Source organism: Solanum stenotomum, chromosome 1 (genome assembly GCF_019186545.1).
Source record: "Solanum stenotomum isolate F172 chromosome 1, ASM1918654v1, whole genome shotgun sequence".
Lineage (NCBI taxonomy): Eukaryota > Viridiplantae > Streptophyta > Magnoliopsida > Solanales > Solanaceae > Solanum > Solanum stenotomum.
Genome location: NC_064282.1, coordinates 99,546,437 through 99,565,989, shown reverse-complemented (window position 1 = coordinate 99,565,989; position 19,553 = coordinate 99,546,437). Strand labels below are relative to the sequence as shown.

The 19,553-nt window shown below is 32.8% G+C and overlaps 1 protein-coding gene across 3 annotated transcripts in view; it reads left to right on the top strand.

Moving 5' to 3' along the window:
• Window positions 1–19,553, top strand: part of LOC125877426 (putative late blight resistance protein homolog R1B-12) — a 67,216-nt gene that overhangs the window by 24,804 nt on the left and 22,859 nt on the right. For 2 of the 3 annotated variants that reach the window (XM_049558725.1, XM_049558728.1), the window contains 2 exons: window positions 7,546–7,910; window positions 8,673–9,091. In XM_049558725.1, coding sequence (XP_049414682.1) covers window positions 7,546–7,910; window positions 8,673–9,072 — 765 coding nt within the window. In that variant the 3' untranslated portion in view covers window positions 9,073–9,091. The remainder of the gene's footprint in view (window positions 1–7,545; window positions 7,911–8,672; window positions 9,092–19,553) is intronic. The other variant, XM_049558722.1, reaches the window with a different exon arrangement.

The following is a 19,553-nucleotide window of genomic DNA, read 5'->3' as shown; positions in this document are numbered from 1 at the left end:
AAGAAATCAATTAATGACATAGTGAGTTTATCATTTTACCCCTATTAATTATGAAGTAGATGAAAAGTTCTGCAATTTCCAAAGTAATTAGTCATTTAATTGAGGGTATAATAGGTAAAAAATATTTTCTTTCTTCATTTGTCAAAAATGACAAGTAATTAGGGACAACTATAAAAGGAAAAGTGAACAAGTAATTAGGGACAGAGGGAGTACTAAACAAATGCATCAGCAAATGAAATTATATTAAAAATATATTGAATAATGACGTAATGATACCTTAATAGAATTTCCTATCCATTTAAAAAAAAATATTCACCCTTTCAATTTCGTTATATCTTCTTATTTAGTAGAAGAATCATCATTTATTATATTCTACTCCACCTTAATTTGTACCATCAGAGTTTTAAGAATAAACATTAAATTTTAAATCGAAATAAAAAATCATTGAAAAATGACAGAAAAAATAATAATAGTATATGAAAATTAAAATAAGGTGCAAGAAAAGCCTTTTCACGATAATTTTTTGAAATATATTGATAACAATTAAAATGAAGCTGTTATTTTATCTTTAAAATTAAGTTTGATTGAATTGAATTAGTACAATGAGAAAAAATATTAAACTAATAACTTTTTAATGTTATTAAATGCATTTTCTTTTTAATTGAGTAGTAGATTAAAAGTTCCGAATTAGGATATTAAAATAATATCTTACTCTCTCCTTAATTATTATGGTATTGCAAACATTTATTTTCCTTAAATGGTGATTCATTTTCCATTTACAGTTATATCCAATTAATTTCTAATGTATTGAATGTGGTTATGGGATATTGAAATAATATCTTTATCTTTCCTTAATCATAATAAAATTATAATTTAACATTTATTTTTCTGAAATGATAATTTTGTTTTAATTCCTAGAACATATTGTTTACTATATTGAATGTAATTATAATAAAACATATTGTATTTAGTATGACAAAAGAACTCAAAAATTGGAGAAATTAGATAAATAGTAATCTTAGCTTCTAAGAAATGTCACATCATCATTTACATATCCAACTTTATATATATAAAAGAGTTAAAAAAGAAAAAATAAGTGATTTAAGAAAATTATATAAATAACATTAATGATGAGATGAAGATTAAGAAAAAACGTCAAAAAAATTAGTAGTATTGATGATGATAAAAGTTAAATAAATCATTTTTTCTATTATTAAAATTTTTAACATAAAATTTCCAATCTTTTAAAATTAAAAATAAATGTTAAAAAAAAATCGAGGCAATAATTATTTTAAAGAAAAATATAACCAAAATTGTCAAAAAAAATTGATAAAAATAAATAACTATCTATTAGTAAGAATGGTGTCACTACATTTTCTATTTTAACTTTATTGTTACGTATGGATAGAAACTTTTAGAAGAAGAAATGATCCAAAAATTTAAAAATAATGATTCCTTAAATGGTGATTCCTTTTCCATTTACAGCTTTTCAATTAATTTTTAATGTATTATATATGGTTATGGATATTGGAATAATAATTTTATCTTTCCTTAATCATAATAAATTATATTTTAACCTTTGTTTTTGTGAAATGATAATTTTCTTTTCATTCGTACAACATATTGATTAATATATTAAATGTAATTATAATAAAACATGTTGTATTTAGTATGACAAAAGAATTCAAAAATTTTAAAAATTAAATAAATAGTAATCCTAACTTCTAAGAAATGTCACAAATATATATATACATATATATATATATATATCTAAGAAAATGATATAAATTACATTAATGATGAAATGAAGATTAAGAAAAGAAGTAAAACAAATTAATAATAATATTGATGATGATAGGAGTTAAATAAATCATTTTTTATATTTTGTAAATTTTCAATATAAATTTTTCAGTCTTTTAAAATTAGAAAATGCTAAAAAAATAAAACTAAAACTAAAAATCGAGGCAACAATTATTTTAAGGAAAAAATAACAAAAAATGTCAGAAACATTGATCAGAATAAATAAGTATCTATTGCTAAGAAGGTGTCACCCCACATTTTCTATTTTAGCTTTATTATTACATATAGATAGAAACTTTAAGATGAAGAATGATCCAAAAATTTTAAAAATAACAAATCAATTATGTAAAAATACATGTGTAATTCTTATAAAGTTATAATAACTAATTTCTTCAAATAAATAATTAAATGAAAGAAAAAAAAGTAATTAAGAAAATAATATAAATAACACTAATTATGAGATTAATAGCATTGATGAGGAAAGGAACTAAATATGATCATCTTTTTAAATTCTTTTTTAAGAAAATATATATAAACTTTAATTAAAGATAAATAAGAAAAAAAAACTTTAATTAAAGATACAAAAAATCAAGACAAAATAAAAGAAGAAAGAAATTAGAAGAATAATGAGGTTGAAAGAAATAATATCTAATTTTCTCTCTTTTCAAATCACAAAATAAATTTTTGCTTGTTCTCCTCCTAATTTGATACGAATTCCATAAATAGAATGATTTTTTCTCCAAATAATTTTTCTTACCCTTTGAAACACTAATCAGGCTTCTTATAAATTTCTCAACCACAATGAATTTTCTCTCCTTGTAGGAGGAATAAACATTTTTTCAAAAAGTCTTTTATTTTGAAAAGAATTTTTTGTTACATAATCTCTTTCTTTACATCAATGTCTTCACAAGAATAATGAGATATTCTCTCTTTCTCTTTTGTTAAAAAAGTCACATGACCTAGAAATTTGATGGACATCTTAGCGACAAAAGTTGATACCATATATTGATCATTATCGTCAGAAGAAGAAGAGCCAAAGTGAAGAAATTTGTTCTTATTTGTTACAAATGCTCAACTATTTTTTTTTTATTTTATAGGCTAAATAATTATAAACAGTTATAAAAAATGAATAGTTTTTATCTTTTCATCTTCCATTTTCATTTACTTAAATCTATATTAGTGTAATGGATGTTATAAAGGGCATAATTAATCGGGTATGACATAAATACTTTTTTTTTAAAATACAAATAAAAAATACAAAACAAAGATAAAATGTCAAAAAAAGGAGAAAAAAGATGAATAGAAATACTGGTCATAGAGAGATGCCACATCAAATTGTCTATATTCAGCTTTATATATATATATATAGGTTCATGCCCTTAGATGTTATTTTATTACTTTAGCTGGCATCGACATTTTTGTAAATCTGATATCTACTTTGGAACATTTTATAATGTGGCATAGGCTGACAATTGAGATCATAAATTTAAAAATAATAAAATTTAATTTATTATAATACTAATATCAATATCATAAAGATATATATATATATATATATATATATATCATTTAAAAATTATATAAAAAGTATTATAAATTGTAATAATTAACCGCTTTAATTTTTTTAAATCATATAACTAATTTTATTTACACTCCAAAATTCATAGGTGTCACATAATTTACACATTAATTCTTCATTACTTAATATATGTAATTATATCAATGACATATAAATTGAAATGAAAAAATTACATATTTTATTTGAAAATCATGTAATAGTATTATAAGGTATAATAATTAACAACTTAACATATTTTAAAATTTTAGTTGACTCTCCAAATTCCATATGTCTCATGTAATTGAGACAGAGAAAAACATATATTGGTTTAAAATTAATAAAAATATTATAAATTATAATAATTAACAACTTAAAATTTATAAAAAAAATCCTTTAAAAAAATTTAGTTGGCTCTCTAAATTCAATCGGTATTACAATAATTAAAACATAGAAATTAACATAGATTGGACTCCTGCTGACATTTATGTTTCCTTTTTTTAAATTTTTTCTTTTATACTTTATATAAATAAATTTTTTATGTAAAAAGTATTATAAATCATAATAATTAATAGCTTAAAATATTTGAAAACATATAAAAAGTTTTTGTTAACTTTCAAAATTTCATCTATACCGCATAAATTGCGAGAAATATAGATATTTTGAGTTGCTAATTATTGTGAATTATAGTACGTTTTATGTAATTTTCATATATATTACTCGCTTTGTCCTGATTTATGTGATACAAATGAAATTTCAAAAGTCAATGAATTTTTTATAAATTTACCCATGTGCATATGCTCAAGAAAAGGATATTGAAAACAATGTGTATTAATTGTGCCCAAATTAAAGTCAATTCACTATGCATTTTCTTTAGAAAGAAATGAAGGGTACAAACATGTTTTTTTAATATTCAAGTTGGAATAAACAACACAATATAGTTAGACTGAGAAATGATATTCAATATACTTTTGCAGTCATCCAGCAAGTTGGAATAGTTTAAAGGGAAAATGCATAAGTACCCCCGGTCTATGCTTAAAATTCTTGAGACACACCTAACTTTTATCAAGGTTCTATTATTCTTCCGAACTTTTTTTATATATAATCTTCTACCCTTTTCGGCCTACGTGGCACTATCTTGTGGGTCCAGCGCGTGTTGACAATTTTTTCAAGGATAGTGTCACGTAGGCCGAAAAGGAGTAGAAAATTATATATAAAATAAGTTCGGGGGTAATAGGACCTTAGTAAAAGGTTAGGTGTGTCTCAGAAATTTTGGGCATAGGCTAGGGAGGTAATTATGCATTTCCCCTAGTTTAAATCAGATGAGTTCAAAAAGTTGGCACCATACCAGGTGCAATTCCGCAAGTAGGATCTCGGAGGTTAAAATGTACGCAACCTTATGAAGGTAGATACACTATTTTAAGTAGACTCTCGGCTCAAGTAACGCTTAGAAAGAAAATATGGTAGGAAGAAGTCATGCTAAAAATAAAGCAGAAGAGAATAGTAACATGATGTTAAAAAATGTGGAGCCCAAATGTAATTTTCTAACTTTTTTTCTTTTTGTATTTCTTTCCACAAAAATATTGAACTTTCAACTTCACACATAAAATCAATGTTAAATTTGTCTTACCTTCCCCTCCAAAATAACCTCTTTAAAAATGGCAAAAATGAAGAAATTGCACTGACCCAAATGAGGAAATTAGTTGAAAAGCTTGGATCTTCCACTGATGTAAGAAAAAATTGAGTCCCCTTTTCCTCTTTTAGTGTAAATTTCAAATCTTTGTACTGATAATCAGTTTTGATTGTTTTTTTTAAAAAAAAAAATTACTCCTTTTTCCTCTTTCAGTGTAAAGTTCAAATCTTTGTACTGATAATCAGTTTTGATTGTTTTTTTTTTAAAAAAAAAAAATTACCCCTTTTTCTTCTTTCAGTTTAAAGTTCAAATCTTTTTACTGATAATCATTTTCTTTTTTTGCAGAGTTATGAGGTTCTTGATTGCAAGAGTAACTTATTTTCCCCCATTTTTGTTATTGTTATTGTTGTTGTTGTGGGTTAGTACATAAATGTTGATCTTGTTTGTGCTTAGTTATTATTTCAAAAAGTCAACCTTCTTCTTGATTCCAATTTTTTCGACAAAGAAAGTGAACTGATAAAAATAATAACTATTAGTTGAATAATCATTTTAGAAAGTGACATTTCAATTTTTTTCGACAAAGAAAGTGACATTACCTAACCATAGTTATTTTTCAAAGATATGACAAAAAGTAGCTCATTACAGTATGAATGTAGTTTGGGGAAGTTGTATGACTTTGGGCCTCATTTTAACAAACTATTCCAACTTGCCTTTTGGTATAAGTCTTAAATACCATTGACTTCAATCAAAATAATTCAGAATTCTCTATTCTAACCATCCACCAACCCCACCACAACTCTCTTATAGAGAAACAGACACAAAGAGAAGACTTCTCTTTAGATAGCCTAACAAGTCTTGCATTCCCATCCATTACACTGCCTTATCTGATAGACCCTCGACTCAACAATAAAGAAAAGAATTTGAAGCATGGTAGCGAGAAAATATGACAGCAAGATACAAATCGAATGAAGCAACAAGTAGTAATGCACATCGAAGAAAAAGAAACAAAGTGCAACAATACTTGGCTACCTACTAACCTTCTAATCTAATCCTCAACTTTCACTCCTTCCTATCTAAGGTCATATCCGGAGTAAAACTTGTAGATTTTGAAATTACCTGACTATAGTTATTTTTCGAAGATATGTCCGAAAAGTGTCTCTCTAGTATGAATGTAGTTTGGGCAAGTTGTATGACTTTGGGTCTCTGACAAACTATTCCAACTTGCTTTTTGGTACAAGTCTTTAAATACAATTTGAGTCTCAATCTGACAAATGATTCAATGAGCAAAACAAGAATTCTCACTTCTACCCTTCCACCAACCCCACCACTATTCTCTTGGAGAGAAACAGACACAAAGAGAAGACCTCTCTTTACATAGCCTAACAAGTCTTGCATTCCCATCCATTACACTGCCTTCTTCTTTCATAAAGAATTGGTTTTGAGAATCTAAATCAACAACTCAGAACTTCCTCCTACTGTCCTGTTTAGTAAGAAACTAACAAACAGCGATATGGCGGCGTATGCTGCTGTGACTTCACTTCTGCAAACCCTGGATAGTCTATCTCAAACTTGTATTCTTTACAGAAAAAAGCAAACTGAAGTCCTCAGTGAGAAGTACACCTTCCTTAAAACCTTTCTTGAGGAATTTACTAATATTTTCCATGAAGATGTAAAGATGAAGCATCTCGAAAGGATGATCCAAGAAGCTGCTAATGGAGTGGAAGATACTATTGACTCATATGTATCTGACAGACATGTTTTAGTACAAAGAGGTTATGAAAAAGAAAAAGAGGTTATGAAAAAGAAATTGGTCAACAAGTTCAACAGCAAAATCTCTCATTCAAGAGATACTTCATCTCAGATCCCTTTGGATCAAAAAGATGTAATCATTGGACTGGATGAAGACTTGCTAAGGATAAAAGATCGACTCATCGTGCAATCATCAAGACTCGAAGTTGTCCCTATTATAGGGATGGGTGGTATAGGCAAGACCACACTGGCTAGAAGAGTTTATGATGATTCTGCGATTGCATACCATTTTTATGTTCGAGCATGGACAAATGTATCTCAAGAATTTGACACTACAGAAATTTTTCTTGGTATTCTTCGCTCCATTGGCACAGTCAACGATGAAGTAGAAAGAAACAGTACTAATGAACAATTGGCTGAAAGAGTTTATCAAAGTTTAAAAGGGAGGAAGTATCTTATTATCCTAGATGATATGTGGTCCATCGAGGCTTGGAAGCATGTGAAGAGATCATTTCCGGATGATCATAATGGAAGTCGAATCTTGTTGACCACAAGGCTTGTAGATGTTGCATCTTGTGCTTGCTCTGGCAATTCCCTTCACCAGATGCGCTTTCTGAGTGAGGAGGAAAGCTGGACTCTTTTACGCGATAAGGTCTTTGGGAACGGTAGTTACCCTCCGGAATTGGAGAAAATTGGGAGATACATTGGCCATCAGTGTCAAGGGTTGCCACTTGCAATTGTTGCAATTGGTGGACTACTTTCCAAGGTAAGCAAGGAAAAAAGTTCTTGGGAAAATGTTGCAGAAAAGGTAGGATCACTTATGACCAGTGACACTATGGATTGTTTGAACATACTTTCTTTGAGCTACAACCACTTGCCTCAGTACTTGAAAACATGCTTCCTTTATATGGGAGTTTTTGCAGAAACTCGTGAGATTCCGGTCTGGAAGTTAATAAAGTTATGGATTTCTGAGGGCTTCGTCAAGAAAGTCAATCATAAAAATCTAGAAGATGTGGCAGAGGAAAATTTGAGGGAGTTAGTTGATAGAAGTTTGGTTTTGGTGGGGAAGCATACTTCCCTAGGAAAAATCAAGACTTGTAAGATGCATGATCTCGTTCAAGATATGTGTTTGAGAGAAGCCCAATATGAGAATTTTATACACTTCAAAACAAGGTATGACCATAATGATCTTCTAGAAAACATTAATTGTCTACGTCGTATAGGTGATTTCAATAGTAATGGATACAATGATATTCCTAAACTTATGCCACTCACACGTTCTGTTTTCTTCAAATATCCATACAATTATTGTCTCCCCCCACGATCAAGCTTTAGATTACTTAGGATATTAGATGTTTGCTTTACATGTTTTCCCTCCTGTAGTCGGTCCATATCAGAACTTGTTCATTTGAGGTATCTTGCTTGTCCGCTCTACGATGGTCTTGTGCAATCACTATGCAAGCTACGGAATATACAGAACTTAGTTATTCAGGATTTAGATCCATATAGTTTACATTTGACAACCCTGTCCCTACCATGGGAAGTTGTGAATATGCCTCAACTAAGACATATCCATACAAAAAATTTGATTCTTTTCATACCCCCACCTACATCACTAATTGCTGAGAGGGAGTATCACTTACAAACATTAACTGGATTGATGCCCTCTTCTTGTAACGATGAGGTGTTTCTAAGAATTCCAAATTTGAAGAAGTTGGGAATATTAATTGTTGATGATTCAGGCCCTATTAGGAAGTGTTATTGTCTTGATAATCTTGTACATTTAACTCAGCTTGAGAAGCTCAAAGTTGAGTTCAGCGAGAATTATCTGCTAATTTTTCAGTGGTGTAGCAAAGGTTGGGAGGACCTTTCTTGGGTACACATTCCACATTGTGACAATTTCCCACCAAACCTTAAGAAGTTAACATTGTGCAGAACAAACCTACAATGGGAAGACATGAACATTCTCAGAAAATTACCTAATCTTGAGGTGCTCAAACTTAAAGATCATTCCTTTCGCGGACTAATTTGGAAACTAAGCAATGAAGACGAAGATGGATTCTTGAAGCTAAAGTTTTTACTTCTTGAGCGCATGAGTCTGAAGCAATGGGAAGCAACAAGTTATCATTTTCCAAGCCTTGAGCACTTAGTCCTAACAGATTGCCGGTACTTGGAACAAATTCCTTTCGACTTTGCGGAGATTCAGTCACTACAGCTGATTGAACTACACGAATGTAAGCGTTCTGTTCTTGTTTCAGCAGAGCAAATACAAGAGGAACAACAAAGCTTTGGAAATGATGACCTCATTATTCGTGTGAACTCTATCTATACTTGAGTAAACATTAATCAAAAAGGTATACACTTTTTTTAAAAGCATAAAGATTTTTGATTAGCTAGATTCGTTCGAAATCTGAAAATGATTTTTATATTCATCATTTTCACTTATTTATACTATAAAAGGTGCTAATTACAATTGGTTTGTGCATTGCAGACGTAACGATTAGCTGATGGAGAGTACCATAAGGTATATATACTCAAGCAAATTTGCAAAAGTTCGTGATCTTTCCTGTCTGTGTATTTCGATTTCCTTTTCTTCAAATTCAAGGAAGTAAGTTAGTGAAATAGTCATGTTTCGACTTGTTTAGGACTGAGACGTAGTTTAGTGAATCTGATAGATATATACATTCATCAGAAAGAATGCATTACCTTTGGAATGTGTAGACCATTGCTGCTGCTAAACAACATCAACCTCTCTATCAGTATTAGAATTTAGAAACTATCAGGGAAACTATGGCTTTGATAACATTAAGGTGTAATAATACATAAACACGTCTTTTAATTTAGTTTCAGCTGATATTTACACCTTTCAATTTTGTTTGTGCACAAGCAGACACTTAAACTTGTATAGAATTGAACAAGTAGACACACATGTCCAACCTGACATAATATGTGCCCTACATGACATAATACAATCATGTGAATCTAAGTGAAACCAAGTTAAAAGGTACGTTTATGTATTATGACTCACATTAACAACATTATCTTTGAATTTGGATATCAAATCCAAATACGTGAAACATAATCTTCTCTTTATCTTGCTTTGCTCTTTCTATCTTAATTTATACAACACATTTCGCTTTTTTAAAAATAAATTATTACATTTTCTAATTTAAATAAATATTAAAATTGTGGACGTCATATTTTAGTCATGATGTTATACTTTAGTTAAATAATATTTCTTTTATACTTGTTCACTTTAGCAAATCAAGATAATAAAATTATTAATTTTTTTTTATATAATTGTAGCATCTAAGTCTGTTTGTATGTGCGCCAACTTATTCTATGATATATTATATCTTTTTTTTTTTTTTTTTTAACTAAAAGGCCAAAGGGCCAGATTTTATTAATCAAAATAAAAGCAATATACATCAAATGATCAGGCCCAATCAATAAGGAATGAAATAAAGAAAACAATAAACAAACAAATGAAGAGAAATTAGAAAGGAAAATAATTAAAATCTGGACAGAACTAAAAGTGGAAAGAGGAAAGTGAATAGTTGTCCTCTTCAAAACTTCATCCACATCTCCACCTATCAATCAACCATTTCACCTCTAATCCATCCGAAAGCTTGTTCTTCAAGAGGTGGAACTGCTCCAATCATAGACGAAAAAATAGGTGAAACCTTTCCACTTCGTCTTTTTTCCATTGATAAGCTTGTTTCTTTGTTGTTGTAGTTGACCTCTTGTTCGACTTCATCATACATTAGTGAAGAGGAAAATCCATTATCGAGCTTGGAAAAAGCATGTCAAAGTCATCAAAACACAGTAAGTGACCCCTATAGCCTCTCAATTTCCAACTATAACCTTTACAATGTGTAAGAACCAAAGCTCTCTCCTCCATTACTAAAAACCAGAACTTAGATTCTCAAGATCTAGATTTTGCCCTTTATCTAGCTTCTAATGGGTTGAATCTCTAAGGAGATTAATACCACCATCTAAAAACTAAATTATAGGCCAAAATCTCTAAATTGAGATCTAATATATTATGTACATTTGATACAAGTGAAGAAGGATCCTCTTCAAGACAGTAGCAACTTACTAGAATTACTCAACCAAGTCTTGATTTAGCATCAAAAGGACACCCCAAAGCTCTCACCAGGTGCATGATGCTATAACCATGTGAAATTTCTTTAGACTTTGTTATTTGCCTTCTAGAGAAGTGACTACTGTTTACTTTCACCTTCCTTTCATATAATTAAGAGTTTGATGAATTTCTAGTTAATCTGTGAAGATTCTTCTTATATGAGGAGTGCCAACTTTGTCTAGGTTAATGATTCTTTTGACTTCACTTGGAAGTTCCTGAAATTGATTATATTGAAAGCCACCTGCAAAAATAAAAACCAAGTTAGTTAAAAAATCAGCAAGAGTATTTCTTTCCCGGAGGGAATGTTGTACTCTTGCTGAGACAATCCTCATTAGCTCATTGATAGTGTTTACCTCCAAACTCAAACTCCAAGGAATCTCCCACCTCCCTTCTATGATATTAACCATTGCTAGAGAGTCTGTCTCTACCAGTACGTTAGTCAATCTATTCTCTTTATAGAACATCAATCCCTCTCTAATAGCTCTTGCTTCTGCCACTAAATTAGTAGAATCAATCATTTTAACTCCTTTAGCAGCCAGAAAATTCCCATTCTGATCTCTAATGCAAAACGCTGCAGAGCTAGGCCCAGGATTCCCTTTAGAAGCCCCATCCGTGTTGCATTTTAGCCAACCAGTAGGAGGAGGGAACCATCTAACACTCTTACTGATGTGGTTAGCTTTGTATCCCTCTACAGATGCTATTAACAATGGCCAATTATTGGAATCGAAGTCCCAATTAAATCTCTCTTTGAGTAATTTCAAAATAGTGTCAGTGATCTCCCATTTAACTTTACCAACTGAATAAGAACCTCCATGAAGGATAGTATTTCTCCTTTTCCATAGAAACCATAGAATCACAATAGGAACAGCTTGAAATACCACATTTAATCTTGCATTTCCACTTGCACCCCACCATTTCTTCACTGACTGCTTCAGTTGAACAAATGAGCCAGTCAGGCCTGCTGCTCTACCAAAATAGTTCCATACAATAGATGCAATTTCACCTTTTAGAAATAAATGCTCAATTGTTTCTCTCTCCGGTATAGAACAACATTTGCACAATTGAGAAATATTATGATTCCAAGAATGCATGACAACAGCTACAGGAACCTTACCTTGCCAAATTCTCCAAGAAAGAAAGGAGAATTTAAAAGGTAATCCTTTCATCCATAAAAGTTTAAAATGATCATTGATATCCTCTCTTTGCCTCAACAATTCCTAAGTGCTTTTAGTCCACCACGGTTTATCACTTTGTCCTCTTAGCTTAACATTACACAAATTCAGTGTGACATGATTCACCACATACTCTGGAACATAATTCTTCATATTTTCAAAGTCCCAGCCATCAGTTGTTAGAAATTCTTCAATATCTCTCATAGGATGACATGTTTGACTCTCTAAAGGAAGTAGATGAAGAGGTCCCAATGTAGACCAATTGTCATACCATATAGTAGAAGTACCCCCCTTTGGTTCCCACCATAAGTGCTGCTCGATAATCTCCCTGTTCTCTAGCATATGTTTCCAGATTTGAGAGCCCCCTTTCCATTCAACAAGAGTCGGAATTTGCTTCTTGCAATATTTATTCCAAAGGAAATTGGACCACAAATTATTTTGTGTCCTAAACCTCCACCACAACTTATCATACATGGCCTGAGAGACATCAAACATAAATCTGAAACCAAGTCCACCTTCCTGCTTTGGAAAACAAACTTTATTCCACGCCGACCAATGCTTGCTCCTTCCTGTTTCCTTGTTACTCCAAAAAAATCTAGCAAAAATCCTATGAAGTTCCTTAATCACACACATAGGAGGGGTTATAGCAGATAAGGTATAAATGGGAGTGCTTTGAAGAACACTAGATAGAAGAACCTCTTTACCGCCATAAGAGAGCATCTTTCCTTTCCATGCTTGAATTCTACCTTTCACTCTGTTCAACAATTCTGAATAATGTTCTTTCCTTTTCCTACCATGAGTGATGGGACATCCTAAATATTTCATTGGGAATACTCCCTTCCTCATGCCTGTGCTATGCTCAACTTGCTAAGCGATCCCTGCAGCCACATTTTGATGTAAATAAAAGAAACTCTTTTCTTTATTCACCTTCTGTCCTGATTGCTTCTCATATTCCTGCAAAGTAACCAAATTTTTTTCCAAAGAATATGAATGAGAAGAAGCAAAGATAATGGTGTCATCTGCATAAGAGAGATGATTCAGATTAACACTCCACTTTGGCATCCCATATCCAACATATCGGGGATCATCAAATAGAGAGTTGAGAGCCCTAGTAAGAACCTCTGCTGATATAATAAAAAGAGCAGGAGAGAGAGGATCTCCCTGCTTCACTCCTCTTGTAGAATGAAAAAAACCATAAGATTGCCCATTGAGCAAAATTGAGTAATGGTTGTTAGAGATCAGCCTCCAAATTATATCAACTAGATTATTAGAAAAACCCATCTTCTTTAACACCTTCATCAAGAAAAACCAAGAAACTCTATCATAAGCTTTAGCCATATCTAGCTTAATGACCACATTTGCAGGTTTTCCTCTTTTGGTAATATCTGTAATCACCTCTTGTGTAAGAAGAACATTCTCAATAATGTTCCTTCCTTTGACAAAACCTAATTGATTAGAAGATATCAACTTTGGTAACATGCCTTCTAGTCTATCATGTACAATTCTTGAAAGAATCTTGTTTATGAAGTTACTCAGGCTAACAGGTCTCATATCTGAGAAGGTTTGTATGTTATCCTTTTTAGGTATGAGAATCAAATTAGTATGAGTAATAGACTTTGGAAGAGTGTTCCCAGCAAAAAAATCTTTCACCATTCTTACAATATCTGACCCAATAATATCCCAGCAGACTTGGTAGAATGTACCAGTGAGTCCATCCGGGCCACTAGCACTATCCCCATTAAGCTTTGAAAACTGCACGTTTAACCTCTCCACTATCAGGACTCCTACTCAACAAAACATTATCCTCTGCACTAATCAACTCAGGAATATGAGATAATAAAGAAAAGCTTGTAGCATCTCTTTCTTGCGTGAATTGCTTTTGAAAATGATCTACTGCTTCTGAAGCAATCTCTCCTTCCTCCTTTAGCCAATCACCTTGTGAATTTTGAATTCTATTCACTTTAAGCTTCTGCCTCCTACCTTTCACCAAACTATGAAAGAAATTGGTATTTCTATCACCATTAACAAACCAGTCATATCCAGCTTTTTGTTGCCAAAAAACTTCTTCAAAATGTAGATACTTATTATACTCCGCTTTTGCTCTCTGCATGACAGATCTATGCTCACTAGAAGGATCTTCTTCAAATAACTTCTCTTTAATTCTCGCTATTTCCTCTCTAATGATAAGTTGTTGAAAAATGTCACGAAACGTCTCCCTACTCCAGGAAGTTAGGGCAGTCTTAACCTTTTTGATCTTTAGCTTAAAGTTCAAAAATGAATTAGAAGAGCAATCAGTATCCCATTGTTGCGTAATCACATCCTTGAAAGATGCATGTTCTGTCCAAAATTTAAGAAACCTAAATGGCTTCCTAAATCTGATCCTTCTATCTTCACAAGAGAGTACCAAAGGGGCATGATCTGACCCTGTTCTTGGTAAATGATCTACCTCAAAATGAGGAAAGATATTTTGCATTTCAAAATTCAACAAGATTCTATCAAGCCTTTCAAAAATACAATCACTGCCTGACCTACCATTCCACCAAGTAAAGGGACTACCCTTGAAATGCACTTGTGCAAGCTCACATGACTCAATACAAGTTCTGAAATCTTCATGATCAGACTCTACCACCGGAAGACCTCCTATTTTCTCTTCTCCACTTAGCACTACATTAAAATCACCACCAATTAGCCACGGACTACTCATTCCATTGGCTAATGAGTAAATGTCATCCCACAACTCCATCCTCCTAGCAGCATCACACTTAGCATACACTATAGTAGCATATATGTTACTGATAAAAGATTGACTTTGTATCAAAATTGTGATATGTTGTTGAGAATCACTCACTACTGTCACATCAAACCCATGGTTAGTAAAGATCCATATCTTTCCATTGCAATTATGCATCGCCTTAGGCATTTTGAGCCTTCTTCTATATTTATTGATGAATCTAACATGCTGAAAAGGTTCCAATAGAGCCACAAAAGCAACCTTATGATAATTATGCAACATTTGCACTCTTTGAAATGCTTTTTGTGTCTTTACAGACCTAATATTCCATATAAGAGCTTTAATCATCATCTTGAGTATTGAGAAAACACCTTCCGCTTTGGTTGCACTCTAATTAATTGGGCTGAGTCTCCATTACCCTGATTTTTACCCTTCCTAGCTGATTTCATTGCTTTAGCAACCCTAGGTGATACATCTGCATCTTTGTATATTTGTGCCTCATTTACTTCTAATTTTATTGCACTGTCAATCAACTTAGCACCTTCTGTAGCTTCTGGGTCTGGGTCTTGTTCAACAATCTTATGAGTAAGAATGTCATGCAAAGTTGAATTAGGCGACTCTGTGTACATCAACATAAAACTATCATCTGTTTGCACTACTGTAGGGACTTCAACTATTGCCATACTGTCATTACTTCTATCCTCTTGCATTTGGTCACTTATAACAATATCATCTCCTTGCTGAATTTCAACTGCCCCTAACCCGATGCTAAGTTCTTCTTCATTTACCACATCAATCGTCTTGTTAATTGGAGTAGTAGCTAACCTTTTCTCTTGTTGATTCTTGGATTCTTCATTTTTTTTATTGTGGTTCGCAAATGCTGAATTTATCCACTCCTTAGTAGAAGTTACTTGCTGTGCACGATTTCCATTGTCTGAAGCGATGTTGCTGCTTCTACTGGTATCACTTAGAAGTTGTTGCTTTGTCATACTACCCTTATTGTTGTCATTTAACCCACTTGTTGCCCGAATAGCTTCATTCACTGTAGAATCATGCATTACTGTTCCAATTTGCACATTTGTTGTCTTGTCTGCTTCTTGTTCCTCTTTTCTATCACTCTTAGCCTCTTTTTTCTCTACTTGCTCACTGTCATTGCTGGGACTTTTTGTACTGTTGGCTTCAACTTCATCCTTGTTAAGAATATCAAACATGTTGCTGACAGGAACCTCTACTTGGGTACTAACTGCTTGAGGAAGCCTTCGATCATTTATAATTTTCCAGTTTCCAGGGTCACCCACCACTTTTCCACTGGACAGCACCCTTGCTTTTCCTTTCTGAAATTGTTGAGGTTCAGGTCTGCTAGGAAATCCATCCTTATTATCACTGTCCTCACTATCTCTATGTATTTTCTCCTTCAACTTCCTGTCCTTGTCAATCATTTGTGGTTCAGGATTTAAAATTCTACACTCTAGTTTGTTATGTCTTTGCAATTTACATTCCTCACAATATTTAGGAATGTAGTCATATCTGATGTGAACTGCTTGAGATCTTGTTTCTCCTGTTTTCTCATTCTCAATATCCATGTAAACTTTTTTTGGCAGGTCTGCACGAAGATCCACCAGTACTTTGACTCTGGCACAACTTGGCCGAGTCTTGTTGATAGTGGCCTGATCTAGTTGCAAAGGAATACCTACTGCTGAAGCCAAGGAAAAGAGGGACTCCTTCTCGAAGAATGTTGGTAGTAGATTCGGAAATGAAATCCATGCCATGGATCTCGATGTTTCCTCCTCCACCCTAAACTTAGAATCATAGATTAGAGTCCTCATTAGATATGAATATCCTTCACTACAAGTTATGTAATATACCCCTTTTGATATTATGTTGATATAGTCCTCCATGGATGAGAGACGAATAAGAACATGTCGATTCCGTAACAAGCCAACCATGCACTCCCCTTTAATTCCACACTGAGATGGAATTGCCTTTCTTAAAAACTCTAAATCTGGCCATCCATACGAAAATTTGCCAATGATAGCAAATTCCAGATTCTATTTGATATTCATTCTTTCCACTTCTGATTCGGTCCATTTGATCCTTGGTATACCTTCAACTATAGTCATTGGTTTCATCAAAACTGGTTATGTTTTTTTTTATTGTATTCGTAGGTCTAATTGTATCAGCATATAGGGTTTTGTGAGGTGAATTTATTTTGCAAGCGTCATCTCTCTTCTCAATTAGTGGGGGAAATTCTGTCAACGTTAGCAATCAAGTCACCGGCAATGACTGGTTGCCAGCCGCCATTGAAGGGTTTCTTCTCATCAAAAAATTGTGCCACTTATAATTATACACTTATAATTATACAAGTACAAATATTTACCTACCAGTTCTCTTTTGCCTTTCTCTCTTTCTCCCTTTATACAAATACAATGTATAATTTGTGTTGTATAAATAGAGAGAGAGATTTGATATACAAATGTTTTATTTCGATTCAATTGTATACAAATTCAAATTTTATGCAGATATACAAACACAATCAGGGATACATATACATAGTAGTTACATATACAATTATCTAACCGATATATATATATATACACACACACACAATCGCTGAGCTTTTATACAAACGAGAGGCCTGTCAGCGATTTATACAAATCTGATGCTCCTGTCAGCGATTTATACAAATCCGATGCTCCATAGCAAACATAAAGTTTGCTATGAAGCACAATTATGNATAATGTTCTTTCCTTTTCCTACCATGAGTGATGGGACATCCTAAATATTTCATTGGGAATACTCCCTTCCTCATGCCTGTGCTATGCTCAACTTGCTAAGCGATCCCTGCAGCCACATTTTGATGTAAATAAAAGAAACTCTTTTCTTTATTCACCTTCTGTCCTGATTGCTTCTCATATTCCTGCAAAGTAACCAAATTTTTTTCCAAAGAATATGAATGAGAAGAAGCAAAGATAATGGTGTCATCTGCATAAGAGAGATGATTCAGATTAACACTCCACTTTGGCATCCCATATCCAACATATCGGGGATCATCAAATAGAGAGTTGAGAGCCCTAGTAAGAACCTCTGCTGATATAATAAAAAGAGCAGGAGAGAGAGGATCTCCCTGCTTCACTCCTCTTGTAGAATGAAAAAAACCATAAGATTGCCCATTGAGCAAAATTGAGTAATGGTTGTTAGAGATCAGCCTCCAAATTATATCAACTAGATTATTAGAAAAACCCATCTTCTTTAACACCTTCATCAAGAAAAACCAAGAAACTCTATCATAAGCTTTAGCCATATCTAGCTTAATGACCACATTTGCAGGTTTTCCTCTTTTGGTAATATCTGTAATCACCTCTTGTGTAAGAAGAACATTCTCAATAATGTTCCTTCCTTTGACAAAACCTAATTGATTAGAAGATATCAACTTTGGTAACATGCCTTCTAGTCTATCATGTACAATTCTTGAAAGAATCTTGTTTATGAAGTTACTCAGGCTAACAGGTCTCATATCTGAGAAGGTTTGTATGTTATCCTTTTTAGGTATGAGAATCAAATTAGTATGAGTAATAGACTTTGGAAGAGTGTTCCCAGCAAAAAAATCTTTCACCATTCTTACAATATCTGACCCAATAATATCCCAGCAGACTTGGTAGAATGTACCAGTGAGTCCATCCGGGCCACTAGCACTATCCCCATTAAGCTTTGAAAACTGCACGTTTAACCTCTCCACTATCAGGACTCCTACTCAACAAAACATTATCCTCTGCACTAATCAACTCAGGAATATGAGATAATAAAGAAAAGCTTGTAGCATCTCTTTCTTGCGTGAATTGCTTTTGAAAATGATCTACTGCTTCTGAAGCAATCTCTCCTTCCTCCTTTAGCCAATCACCTTGTGAATTTTGAATTCTATTCACTTTAAGCTTCTGCCTCCTACCTTTCACCAAACTATGAAAGAAATTGGTATTTCTATCACCATTAACAAACCAGTCATATCCAGCTTTTTGTTGCCAAAAAACTTCTTCAAAATGTAGATACTTATTATACTCCGCTTTTGCTCTCTGCATGACAGATCTATGCTCACTAGAAGGATCTTCTTCAAATAACTTCTCTTTAATTCTCGCTATTTCCTCTCTAATGATAAGTTGTTGAAAAATGTCACGAAACGTCTCCCTACTCCAGGAAGTTAGGGCAGTCTTAACCTTTTTGATCTTTAGCTTAAAGTTCAAAAATGAATTAGAAGAGCAATCAGTATCCCATTGTTGCGTAATCACATCCTTGAAAGATGCATGTTCTGTCCAAAATTTAAGAAACCTAAATGGCTTCCTAAATCTGATCCTTCTATCTTCACAAGAGAGTACCAAAGGGGCATGATCTGACCCTGTTCTTGGTAAATGATCTACCTCAAAATGAGGAAAGATATTTTGCATTTCAAAATTCAACAAGATTCTATCAAGCCTTTCAAAAATACAATCACTGCCTGACCTACCATTCCACCAAGTAAAGGGACTACCCTTGAAATGCACTTGTGCAAGCTCACATGACTCAATACAAGTTCTGAAATCTTCATGATCAGACTCTACCACCGGAAGACCTCCTATTTTCTCTTCTCCACTTAGCACTACATTAAAATCACCACCAATTAGCCACGGACTACTCATTCCATTGGCTAATGAGTAAATGTCATCCCACAACTCCATCCTCCTAGCAGCATCACACTTAGCATACACTATAGTAGCATATATGTTACTGATAAAAGATTG